At 41.7% G+C, this 13,777-nt stretch overlaps 1 protein-coding gene across 4 annotated transcripts in view; it reads left to right on the plus strand.

Annotated features, from left to right (window-relative positions):
• Window positions 1–2,471: 2,471 nt before the first annotated feature.
• The window catches only part of sh2b3 (SH2B adaptor protein 3), a 69,978-nt gene continuing 58,672 nt past the window's right edge, over window positions 2,472–13,777 (plus strand). Inside the window, exon 1 of one of the 4 annotated variants that reach the window (XM_088617667.1) lies at window positions 2,472–3,298. Coding sequence is in view for 2 of the 4 variants with exons in the window: in XM_088617665.1 (XP_088473791.1) it covers window positions 3,515–3,643 (129 nt within the window). In the remaining 2 variants the exon portion in view is untranslated. Of the gene's footprint in view, window positions 3,299–3,487; window positions 3,644–12,744; window positions 12,903–13,777 lie in introns of those variants that run through there. The other 3 variants (XM_088617665.1, XM_088617666.1, XM_088617668.1) reach the window with 3 other exon arrangements.

The following is a 13,777-nucleotide window of genomic DNA, read 5'->3' on the forward strand; positions in this document are numbered from 1 at the left end:
CTTCTCATTTTAGGATAATGGCATCTATTATTATTTGTCTTTTTCACAGTTGTTTTATGATGGTAACTTGAGCCTCCACTCGAAGCCAACTGTTTATTTACCAATTCGACATGTGGTATCGCAGGTTTTAATCTTACATTGTCTATTTTGAGTTCAGCTCTACATGATTCATCTTCCATTTTCCTGATTTTCTCTGATAGTAGTTGATTGCACTTTTTTTTCCACACCTTATCAAGAGCTGCTTCGGTTTATTTTATTTTATGAATGATGCATGTTGGTGGCTTTGTGATTCTCCTGGTGTTTAGTAACAGGCTTCATCAAAGTGTTCACTAGTTGCAGCAGCTGTTATCTTTATATTAGCTGTTACCAGATTACTTTTTTGTTGTTGTAGAGATCAACAGCTGTGATCCAGTTATTTTAACTCTAACTCTAAGATTAACTATCATCCATTCTTCTAAAGAAAATACTAAGTTATTACCTGTCGGGTTCTGTCCTTTGGTAGAAAGGTACTTATTTTCGGGATCAAAATACTGTGAACTTTATTGCCCTTCCTCCTGTGCACTAATACATATACCCAGGGATGCCAGAAGGACTTGACACGCGTGTTTGGAGTTGACTCTGACATGTTGATAACACATCACTAAACAAGTATCGAATGTCAGATTTTAGATCAATTTATCTGCGGGATAGCTTCAAGACATATTTGAAGAAAACATTTTAAATGTATTTAGTTCTGATTTTAAGATCTATTTTTGTTTTAGGTGACCCCTCTATATCATTCCTTGTTTGTTAGGATGTGCTATAATGAGATCTGTTCCCTTGAGTGTCACACTGGAGCAGTGTGCAATACTGATTGCAGAAAATCCAGAATTTCATGGCGGTGGGTGTATGATGGGACAATTTAATGATTCAGTGCAATCTTGGTCATTTTAGCCCAGGGGTCTGAGTAGATCCAACTGGTTGGACACTTCTTCATTTGTAATTCATATAAGATCTTCAAAGTACAAGCAAGGGTTAAATAAAATTAGTAATGTAACACTAATTTGCAATTGGAGACACAGCAGGAACTCTTGCTGGTGCTTATTTGTCTAGACATTCCTCTTGAATTTCCGCACATTTTATGGAATTTCCGTAAATTTAGAGAAAGCTCTGGCATATTTTCATTTTGTAGCTTAATAATGGCCAAGAAGTAATTTGAAAAGGCTTTCATGCAAGATTGCTTCGATATATTATTATCAGAATCACAGTACGTTAGGGCATTAAATTTGTGTGTTATCCCAAGGACAGGGCACAAGGAGACCACACTTCAAACTAGGAGCCTTTTGGTATCACATATGCTCTATTATAGCCTGTGTAGGAGTTCTAGTTTTTATAACAGTGGACTTTCAAAAATAGCTATTCTATTTCATTACCTAAATGCCCTTTTCTTTAACTTTCCTATTAATTTAAAACAAGGTGCCTGCCCAGTAGTGTCCTTCTGCTTTCCAGTGTTTTAACTTGGGCTGTTTTGCCCTGAAAATGTAATGAACTGAACAAATGTATTGTGTATTTTGAGTTCTGAATTAGAATAGCCTGAAGTTGCACTGGATATCTAGAACAGATATAACTGGGGGGAATAACTAATAATAATAACTAATAACTAATAATAACAGCATTAAAGCAATGTTAATAATAACTTATTATATACACTAAAGAACTGTTGTGATTGTGCATCCTGTACGACATAATAGTAGCAGACAAACTATGGAAAATGTTCAGGGGCTGAACAGCTGACAGTGAAGGATCACAAAGGCTGGGAGCCGTGATATGCAGTAGCACAGATAGACCTACAGGTGGCAGTTTTATATGTGGACAAAAAAAAAGTGGTCAAGTCGCCAGTGCGGTGACAGAGGGCACTGTAGCACAGGAAATGACATCATCGTACGAGCTATCCATATGTCCTGCGGATTTAATGTCAGCAGAAACAAAGGCTTTCATATTAAAAAAAAAAACCGAATCTACTTAAGACGTGACGGCGGTCATAGATCAGTACCCTTATAAATAACCTTAAAAGTGTGAATTTAAATGTGCGAATGCTCTTCCTCATTCGACGCGGTTTTTACAAGAATATATTGCTGTTCCTCAAATGCAGCTTATTTTAAGCTCATGCGCTGGGCTGCAAGTGTAGCGCATATTCGTTATTTTGCACGATGCGTTATAATTTAGCTTAAATTCGCTGCAAAGAAATAACTACCTGCGGCTTCGAGTTCGGCACCGAAAACAACACGTCACGCACAGCCCTGTCCCAGTTTATCCTTTTCCTACGCTGTGGAAGCGCTGCTCCCAGCCTCGTCCTCTCCCTGTGTGTGGCTCAGCGCTCCTACACCCCGGTGCACACTCACATGGCCTGCATGCCTGGAGAGAGACTCGGGTATTGCATTGCATGAAGAAATACCGGCCTCACCGACATCCCCAGGGGCTCGACAGCACTGAAGTACTGGCTCGGAAAGAGCTGTGTCCTTCACCGCGGAAATCGGGATGTGATCATAAAAATGTTTGGAAATATTCTTAAAACCATCCACAAAACACCCTTGGCTTTTTAAATTCTGCAAGGGCGTAACTCGTGACTTCAACGTTAACGACTAATTTCCAGCTGGGGGCAATCGCTTGCACTGTCAGACGCCCTGGATGAATTATGTTGCATGATATATTTTGTCCCACGATCAATATGTGACTTTATTACAGCTAAAAGGGAGCCTAACTTTAATATTAATGCACAAATGCCGCTAGCTACTCTACGGCCAGTTTTCAGTTCCAGAACCTTGCAGATAGGGGTCACTTTCGGGCATTTTTAATGCTCCGTTTTCTAGTACGTCATAAAAAAAGGTCTTAAGGCTTACTCTTTCTAGTAATTTAAGGTATTTCTCATTTACATAATAAACCGTCGAAGTGCAGATCTGCTGCTCTGCGTGTTTCGGTTACTGAATCGGAAACTATCGTCTTCAGAGAACAGGAGGCGAAAGGTTACATTATCTCCGAAGTTTCAATACAAGTATGTCTCCGTTGCAATATGACTAATTAAAGGAAAAACCGAAGTGATAACAGATAGAGAGAAAAAAATGATAACGCAAGGCACTTCTGTTCGTTGTTTTCTAAGAAACGTGTTCAATTGGCTTCAGCCGCGGCACATTTTCTGACAGCGGAAATGATGAGAGTTGAGTATTTTTCCGCGCCTTGATTTCCTTCCTGAAACTTTGCAAAGGTTTGTACGACTTCAAATCAACATGAGAGAGAAACTAACAGGCATCTCCTCTTGCAGGTAAAGTTCATTTTTTATTCTTTTTTTAAAAAAACCCTCGCTTTATTTCCAAAAGCAGGGCGCCTCCTTCCTTTCGCGTCTGCCTGACTGGCGACCCCGAATTTCCCCTTCGGGTAGAAACACGCGTGGGTCGGGTTTTTTTTTTTAGTAGGTGGGGGGTATTTAAAAAGTTCAGGCAATATGTTTGCGGCTCCGGTGGAGACTCCTGTGTCAGCGATGGGCACAACATGGACCTGTTGTAATTTATCGTCACATTCTCTTCTCGCAAAACTCACTGAAAAGAGCAGATTGGGGAGAAAAAGGAGGTGCAGAATTCACCCCGAAACCTCTCTGAGCCCCTCTAAGGTACGTTTAAATACGTACCTTAATTACTGACATAATTTAACACTAATATCTTGTCTTGCATACGCAAACGCAGCGTGTGCGGTCTCGCTAAATATATGATAACGAGCTCTTGGGGTGAAATAAACATTATTATTCTTAAATATGATTAATATTTAATACAAATAATTTATTGATGTCTGTATGTGTGCGTAGGTTTTGTCTGCCCCGCTAGCTCTTCTCCACGCACGGTGTTTGTAATTATATTAATTGGGTAATTAGGTTTTAAAACGATTAGCGGTGCGCCGGACCCGAAGTTTTGATCTCGGTATTAACGATGTTAGTCTTCCCCGGGACCAACTGGTTTAAGGATAATTAGTGAATTATGTAATTATTTCGGTGTCAGCGGCGTAAATTGTCTGTTTATTTGAAATAGAAGAGCCATTACGTAACACTATCCTGCTTCACGGCTCTTCAGTTTATAGAAATAGATTAAAACGGCTCACAATTGGCGACACCTCTTGGATACCTTCATACAGAGTGTTCATTAAGCTAGTTTGTCTTTTTTATTAATAGAAAATGAAAGTTGGCTGCAGTGCTACATTTTGTGTCTACAGAAATAGTCGCTTCTTACTGCCGGGGGCAAAGTCTTAAATGATATGACTTTGAGCAGCGGTCGTGTTTTGCCGTCTTCTCGAGCTATTTCATCGCTTTTTTGAAGGTTTCTCTTTTTTATTATTGCGCGTAGACATTAAATGTTAGATGTTGGTGGACTTATTGAAGCTTGCGTTTTGCTCGCCTCCGGCACATCCATTAATAGTTACAGTAGGAGTTACGCAGTAGTGCGTCTTTTCAAAATTAGACTCCCTTAATGATCATTTGACAGTCCGAGTTTTCGACCGACACACTACAGTATATTTTAGTGCACAAAGTGTTTTTTTTTTATCTGCTTACTTCCCGGGAATGAACCGATACTCCCTGCACCGTCGTGAGGAAGTGTCGCAGGACATAAAACTTGAGACAGCGAGCTTTGCTGTTTGATACCAAATAAAATACCACCTTGCAACCTTTCTCCCTTTTTGTTCGGCTCCAAAGCAAGCTCCGCGTCGCTGTTTACATCGGGGGAAAAAAACGTGTTCCAGAAAACCCAGTTATCCAGCAGCGCTTGGGGTTATATAAGCCCGAAAACTTGACAGCCAGCCGTCATTCACAGTGCTGCTTTTGAAAGTAAAACGTGCCCCCCCAATACATTCTTGATTAGCCTAATGTAAAGTTTACCTTTCAGGCCAGACAAAGTGTGGCTTATGTTACCAAAATAGTTTTCATAACCATATCGTTCGTTTTGTGGAGTTATCTAACGTCCTCTGGGTTAGGGGGGCTTGCATCAGATTCTAATGTAAACTGAAAAACGGTAAACCCTAAAAAGGAACTGCAGTTTTCTATACATTTTTTTTAAACCATTTGGCTGAAGGTACGGCTGTTTTTCTTTTAGACATCACTGTGCATAAACAATAATCATGCTCATTGTTTCTTCAGTTATTTAATTATTCAGTTTCTTGCTCAGTAATGCTGATTCATCAATAACTCCAAATTGCAGATGAAACTGGGTATTTATAGTTACTGTATGTACAACTGTAAAATGACTGCAGAATGACAAAGAAAGCTACTACTGGTATTAAATCATGTAAAAGGACTCAAGGTTGTGAGAAACCTCTCCATGATCTGTGTTGTTTTATTTTATATGTGGGAAAATTGCTGAGCTGTTAACTGAGAATGTGTGGGTCTCATGCTCCTGAGAGCAGTCATTGATGTTGCTGTGTTCAGAGATCCCGACATGTTTTTCATGTCTGAGAGGCGCGTCCCCAGCCTTCTGTGAGGTTTTTCGGGGGTGAGGCTGCAGACTGCAACATGAATCGCATTCCTCAGGTTTCGAACTCGCGGTGTTTTATCGTTGCCCCGCTCTCGGGTTGCACTCGAATCGATCTCGTTGTCTGCGCGGTAGGGCCGACCACATCAGCATTTAACCACATCATTTGAAGGTTTTCTTCATACACCTGCCACTCGTTGTGTAAAGAGGAGCCTGATCGTCATTCCTGAATATATTGCCTGTTCCCACTTCTTTTCTGCTGGTACTCTCTGGATCTGTCTGTGGAAAGCCTTGAGACGGAGCCAAACGGCAGCAGTCTGAGCACTCTGTTTAAAGCTGACGTGTGCTGGGGCAGCTTCACGACTGGTAGAAGCCTTAAATGTTCGAGATCTTGTTCTGTTTCTTCACAAAGAAAGTGAAGCACCAGAAAAAGTATTGAAGTAGGAGTCCCAAACATTGAGAAGAAGGCCCTTTGTTATGCTAACAAAATAACCTGATGTCACCCAGATGGCCTGTAAGTCATCTGCAGAGCGGTTGACAGTACGGGCCTCGTGAAATGTCTCCTCTGCGTCTTTTATGTTGTGGTGCTGCTGGCGTGCAGTAACGTGTGCGCTCAGTACTGAGCTCGGAGAGCACTGCCCGGGCAGTTGAGGATGTGGGTGAAACAGTTGCTGTAAGACTGAAACTGGATTGAGGCGGCAGTTCGGCTTTGTCACAGTTTGGAAGCAAACCAGACGTGTGAATTTCCTGGAATCCTGCTATTTCGAATGTCACCCTTTCAGCCTGAAGGGCGAAGCATTCATTCTGAGACCAGAAGATTTTTTTTTCTTCCTCCATATATTGCTGATTTGCAGATAAAATTATTTTCCTTTTTGTCAGGCTTGTGAAATATACAGTTTGCACACTGAAGCTGATGCTCCTATGTTGACACAGATTGTAACACACTTTTAGAACAAAGGTGCTATATAATGATGGAGATCATGAGCTGGACTGGTGTCCTTTTGAAGGGTGCGTCATGCCTTTGGCACTCCATGACTCTGTATTGGGATAGGCAGTTTTTGAAAATGCATGGATTATTTTTTTAGTTATAAAAAAGATCCAACTAGTTCTAGCTTGCATATTGTTCATGGGCACAGGCCAATGCAAAGTGGCTTTAGAAATGTGAGGAGTGTATAATTCCCCAGTATCATTTGGTTTATTTCATTCTTAAAATGCTGAATGCCGCTGGGTGGCAGCCAGTGGACAGAAAGATATTCCATTTCCAGACTAGAAAGAAAGTAGAGAAATATCATCCTGAAACCTTACTCAGTTGAGGGTTAGATGGTTTACACTGTATAAATTAGGCGGCCATTGAAATATTTGTTTTGTGTGTGCTTATGGACCAACAGCACAGCTGGCAAGCCATGTGTTAGACAAGCCTGTGTGTGGTGTGGAGGTGCCTAATCTTCCATCAGAGGCCACAGAAGTGCTTTAGGCTCTTGAGGTGGGATAATACCCCCGTGTTTCAGGGAGGAGTTTCATTCCATGTGCTCCCTGTTCCTCTCATGTGGTAGGAGGTGAAATACAAGCGTGGTTGAGCACCTTTGTGTAGAGGTGCAGCTGTGTGGTTTATGTTGTGCCGTTTTCTGTTCATGCCTCAGTGTTGCTTATTTCATTTATGTCTGAGGGAGGAGAAGGGGGGGGTAGGTTGTGAGTGGAAAACAAGTCAGCGTGACTTCCTCGTCTTCTACCTTTCAAATCCTGCTTTACAGTCTTGTGCAGAGAGTTGCACACAGACGCTAGCCTGAGTGACCTTGTGGAAGAGCTGTTTCTCTCCTGCCTCTTTGAGACTCCTAACTCTATGGTCTTTGCCGACTTCCTATTTGGGAAGGCAGCTTGCCTTGAAGTGCAGGGTTTATATCTCTTTCATTTCTGAGATTGTTTCCCTTTTCCTTCTCAGCTGTTGGATGTGCTTAATGTGTCGTCTTTTTCATGAAACCCAATTCAAAAAATGTGGAGTCAGAAAGCCTTGTGTTTCTGCAAAAATATTGGTACAGGAGCTTAGCTAGATGATGGTTAATGTCTGTTTTAGTAATGCAGGATCTAAAATGAAAAGAAATAGGCAATCTCATTAAACAGTGTAATGAAATATGTAATATGTAACCCTCATAGAAATTGCACAGTAACAGTAACAGTAACATTTTTACACATCTGAAGCACCTGACTTGCCCCAGACCAGGCCTTCTAGTGTTTTTCACAGTAGTAAGTTACAGTTAATTCTTTTGGTTTGTTTGGGCATTATATATTAAAATTGACTTGTATTCATAGCTTTTTATACAGCTGGGAATTTTATTGAAGCAGTCTGAGTGATGTAGCTTAATCTTGCTGCTAAGCTCCAAGAAAAAACAGAACTTTAAAAAAATTTTAGTTAACATCTTTGTTAGTTTTCCAAATGTAACATTTCTGTGTCATGACATTTGCTCTTACAGATTTTCCAGAAATAAAATAATGTGTAATCTTGAGATATATCCTCAAAGAAGCTGGTGTTTAAAGATCGGGTCAGATATTTCCTGTTTTGTACAGTCTTTGTTTATTCCTCTGAGTATCAGGAAAGACTTGAGCTTATCGCTCCTCATATGTTACATGTTATTGAAGTTTGTTTTAATTTTGGTGTGTCTGATTTTCTTTTGTAACAGTATTTTTCCTCCACTGAAAAGTTTATTTACCTCCTGCTTCTCTGTAGCAGCACTTTTTTTTAATTCTAAGTTTATGTTGGCACCATTTAGTTATTTTACAGTTAAAATAAACTACTCAGTTGTATGAGATGTTCCTTATCATGACCCGACATGACATGACCCAGATTCAAGAGTCAAGAGCCTGTTTTTGTGCTACAGCATTCATATGTCAATTTGAGTGTATCAAATTAAGATCTTAGTCTGCACAATTATCAAAGCCAGTGTGCTAATGTTTAAAACTGTCTTTTGTATCTTAAAATGAAGCATTTGAGAAGTCTGACTTAATACTTCAAAAGACGGGGCCATGTAATGGTTTTTTTTTTAATACTATTACTCCACTAGTTGTCACATTGCAGATACTGTGTCTTTTGTGCGAATAAATGAAGTTATAAACTGTACTGGAGGTGAATCTGTTCCCTAAAAACCCATTTATAAGAAAAATCAAACTCTCGTATTTGGTTACTTTACCAACAGTGTCAGTGAAAATAAACAGGGAGAATTTTCGGTAGCGCTTGCTCTTTTCTGTGTTTCTGTGTGCTGTGTTGCAGCTCTTCTAAGTCTCTTTTTGAACATGAGGAGTTCTGTAAAAAACAAATTCTTAAGGAACAGAATAAAAGATGCAGTGCCTTGCAAAAGTATTCAGTCCCCTAACACCTTCTTGTCTTGTTGCTTTAAAGCTTGCAGCTATGACACTTTGAAGCAGCAATATATATTTGTTTTACATGGAATATGTTCTACATATTTACTCCACAGAAATAAATAATCTGAAAGAAAAGTGGAAATGTCACATGATCGGTGGTCTCTGCCTGTGTGCAGTTACAGAGGTGTTTTTATTCTGAAATCATGAGAACCTGTCTGTCTGATGTTCTTTGGTCAGGTAGGGAAATTCAAGCCAAGACATGGCCATGAAGATCAAGGAGCTTGGACTGCAAGTCAGTGGTGGTCATTGAAAAGCACAGATCAGGAGAACGGTAGAAAAATGTTTGTTTCTCAATATCTCGGTGAGCAAAGTCTACTCAATCGTCAGGAAATGGAAGGTACCACCCAGTCACTGTCTAGATCAGGCCATCCCTCCTGGATGAGCTACTGGGCAAGGAGGCAGCTGGTGAGGGATGTGACTCCTAGGCCAGTGACAGCTTTGAAAGCTCAATGGCTGGCTGAGATGGGAGAAAATGTGCATCCGTCAACAATATGCCAGTCATTCCACAAAGCTGACCTGTGTTGCAGGGCTGAAAACTTGTCTGCTATCCCATGTGGAATTTGAAACAAGACACCCGGGTGAACCAGCAAAAATGTGGCAACAGGTGTTGTCAGATGAGACCAAATCGAAACCTTCTGGTTTCAGTGGCGTGCATTGTATCAGGTGAAGACCTAACACTGCCAGAACCATCCCAAATGGTGACTTCATCTTGCCAGTTTCAGCAGATACTGGCAAGCTTTTTCGGACCAAAATAAAATGGATGGAGCAAACTATAGGTAAACACTAGAGGAAAACATTTTTCTATCTGCAAAAAACTTTAAACTGGGCTGGAAATTCATCTTTCAGCAGGACAGTGATCCGAAGCTGCACTGGAATGGCTCAAGAATAACAACATGAATGTCCTTCTCTGGCCCAGTAAAAGTCCTGACTTCTGTCTGGGGGGAGATTTGAAAACTGCTGTCCATATGTGATCCCCAAAGAACTAGCGAGAGCTCGAGCAAACCTGCCAAGAAATATGGGGGGGGAAATTGCACCAGACTAGTGATCAAAGCTGGTAGATACTTACCCAAAAAGGCCTGCGGCTGTAATTCCTTCCAAAGGAGCTCCGACGCAATATTTTTTTATGCAAATACTTATGCAATTAGCCTATTTCATTTTTCTTTTTGTTCTTGCTGACATTTACTGTACCTTATCTTACACTTACAGGTCTTCAATTTGACAGATTTCACAAAATGTGACTGTGAAAGAAGGTCTCTGAATACTCTGAGGGCACTGGCAGTCCCGGACGTGTACAGGCTTATAGGGTTTGGACTGCAGAGAGTTTGTTTACACACCTTTATTCCTCTTTGTTCTTGTGCTGAGTTCACAAGCTCATAAGTTCAGATATGTGCAGTAACCACAGAGGGGGAAATGTGGTTTTGACTTGGATAGGAGTATGTTCTTTTGTTGACCTTAGAAAGATAAGATTGCACCCGCATAAGTGTAGCTTTTATATTTGCCCGGGGGAGTCTTTTTCTAGGACTGGATTTGCATGTTTTGTGTAAGATTATGCTGTAGTTTGTTTTTCATTCCTGTTAGTTTAGAGATGGATAAGAGAAGCCTTTAGGGTGCCTTAAAATATAGTGTAATACAGGAGAGAACTGAGAGTTGCATCTGAAACTGAAGCTGTGTCCTGTTGAAATGCCTGTCCGCTAGTAATCCACTTTAGGCTTTGATGCCGATGGGTCGGACAGTTGTGCCATGCATTACAGGCTGTAAAGCACGAGGGACTGATGTTCAGCTCCAGTAATGTGTGGACTTTTTTAATTAACACTTGTCTGAACTGTGTGTGCAGTGCCCAGGTTCTTGATTTTTGCATGGGCCTTTATGCACACAACTGTACAGTTACAGTATTGCAGATGCACGTTCTTCTTTACACAGGTATTCTGTACTGTACATACCCGTGGGCCAGCATTGCTGAACAATATCAGATCTGTGCACTGGAGATTTAGAACATTCTGCAGCCTGTTGTCATTCCCCATGTCCGGACAAACTCTCATCCTGTTCCAGAAATGGAATTGCAGGTCTTAGCCGTGATTGAGCTCAATAAACTATTGACAGACCTTCTTCCTTCCCAGCTCTGCATGGCCTTTGCTTCTTGTTGTCTGCTCTGTGGAGGGGCTCATTCCCCCCTTCTCCTTGGCACTGTGCAGAGTCTCTCTAGGATGAAGATCGGAGGAGGTTTTACTGGCAACAAGGAGTGCTAGAAGCTGAATTCTCGTTTTCCTCTTTAAATACTTTAATGAATTCTATTTTAATCCACCGCTAAGGAATTATATCCGAAACCTAATGAGGGAAAGGCAGGGATAGACTTCACAGTTTTACTCCTTCTGAACTTCCTGATGAAAAGGTTCTTCTTTTCTTTTTGTTCTTCTTGCTTTTAGCTACCAGGTCTTGCTAATGACGGAAAATCAACTCGTGCTCACTGAGGTTATAATATATTTCGTATATGTGATAAGCATCGCTTGTAGAATTATCTGCCAGTTTGTCTCACAAGCTGGAGCTGGTGATTCTCAGAAGAGGGTTCTCTGGATTTGTTTTCTACCATTTGGGGATCAAATGGCAGGAATGATTTTAAAAATCCTAACTGCTAACGGTCTAACTGCTTCGCTAAAAGCAGAACTGTTCAGACAAGTGTTTTAGAAGATGTGTTAAATTTGCGCCTCAGATATGACGCAGAGTGATCGAGACCCAGCATGAAATGGAGCTGATCTCTTGACGATATGGATTGTTTAAAATTCCAGTAATATTGATCAGTTGTAAATATTAGTAAGGCGCTAGGGAACTTCTCGTGCCTTTTGATTGTGTTGCTGTTTTGGTGTTTTGGCATCTCAAAAGTGGGCTCCGAGTTGAACCCTGGCCAAGGGCAGTCTTGCAGTGTGAAACGAGAATGGTTCGTCCATATGATTCCATCCATCAGTTTTCTTACCTCTTCAATTCAGGGTCACAGAGGAGCAGGAGTCTGTCCCAAAACAACAGGCCCTGGAATGTACTGTACCTGTGTGAAAACATAATGATGGCAGCACTGAACCCATTAAAACTGAAAAAATATTTGATTTAAGCTTATTCATGCCACAAATCTGTAAGGTTCTTTTAGAAGATGTGAATAAGACGGGTCCCAATGTGTCTCTGATTTTTTTCTAACTTCGAGGCAAATATGCAGAAGTACCAGAGGAGAAGAGGCCACTTTGCCCAGTTGACAGCCAGTTGTCTAGTGATCCCAGAAACTGGAGCTCTTGCTTGAAGAAGAATCGGCAGCCGCAATGTGTAAGCTTTTTTCGTGGTCCTGCCCCCTTTCTTGTGTGAAGCAGCCCTGGATGTCTTCTGCATTTAACCTGCTAGGAAATGAGCGTCTTCTTCCCTGCCTGCTCCAGTGCGCCTGGCGTTTCCTCCAGGCAGTTGGGAATCGGAGCCGTGCTCGCTGCACACCCTTTGTCCTTCTTTTCAGAGCTGTGAGAGAGGTGGCAGGCTCCTTTCTTCAGCTAGGAGCAGTGTTCACCTGGAGCCCCTGAGCTCAGTTTGTTTAGCCAGGGCAAGCCATGCAGGGCATGGCACCTGTCCAGCCCGCGAAAGCCCAAGTGGCACAGACAGATGGACGGACAGAAAGACAGGGAGGTGGTGACCTGTGATCTGCTGCTATCCAGCACCTGCTGGGCTGGGCTGGGCCGGCGCCACGCAGCAGGAGTGGAGTTTTCTGAGCCCGGGGGCAGAGTGCCATCTGGGGTAGGAAATGAGTCCTGTGCCAGAGGATGCTGAGTCATTCAGAGGCTGGAAACACTGATAGAAGCAGAAACTGGGGGGCCAGCAAGGGGAGCAAGTGTCACACGCGCTGCAGGAAGAGCACGTCCACACTGCAGGCTCTTGTTTTTTTATTCAGCATGTGTCTGTCTGTGTGTGTGTACAGTCTATGCTTTAAACAACCTGCTAATCTCTTGATGGAGATTACCACATCCAGCTATGCAGGTAATGGCAATTCATTGGCTTCAAAAATCGTGTGTTTTGTACTTAGTTTGTCAGTGCTGTGCTCTGTATGTGACAGTAATACCAGGGAGTCGTTAGATAGTATGCAGGTATTTTTTTAAAGAGCAAACAAAAGTGAGACAATAATACAGTGCAACTGTGGGGACACCGCTGGCTCTCGGCTGCTGGAAGTGTATTAAAGCTTTTTTTGTCCAATATACATATATTGGCTGCAATATACGACACATGGGTCATGCCACTCTTTCTTTTGGGGGTTTTGGAGACCCAGTAACGTGGTAAGATTAGTGTAGGAGGACGACAGGTTGCACAAGCGATTTTGCAGCCATTCATTAAGAAATCCAGCAGCTTCCTCAGTCTTCCCTTCGTGCTCGGGAACCTTACTGCTTTCACTCTCAAATTGTTTCTCACAGACAGAACCATTCAACTGTCTGTGGATTGCTGTAATTCTGTATTCTCCACGTTCTGTGTTCTCCGTAGTTGGATCCCAAGCTTTTCCAGGTTTTCGGCTGTTCATCAGTTAATGCCTTTTTGTCAAAACTGAGTTTGTGGTGTGAGATGCTGTTATTGGGTGAGGCTTAAGTACTCTTTGGAGATGACAATTCTGTCCGATGTCTAACATTAAGACATAGAAATGTATTGTGCTTGGTATGGTGAACTGTTGGCTTAATCACAGTAGGCAGCTTGGACCTAACAAGTCTGTGGTCTATCTGTGAGTCCCCTGGTACTCAGAACATCATTACGCCTGGTAATTGTGTAATAATCACATGCCATATGGATGCTTGATTCTGTCAAAATGATATAAGACAGTTTAAAAAAACAGAAACGGCGAGTTGCTAATGCGTAGTTTACTGCTACAC

Source organism: Lepisosteus platostomus, chromosome 24 (genome assembly GCF_059453375.1).
Source record: "Lepisosteus platostomus isolate fLepPlt1 chromosome 24, fLepPlt1.hap1, whole genome shotgun sequence".
NCBI lineage: Eukaryota > Metazoa > Chordata > Actinopteri > Semionotiformes > Lepisosteidae > Lepisosteus > Lepisosteus platostomus.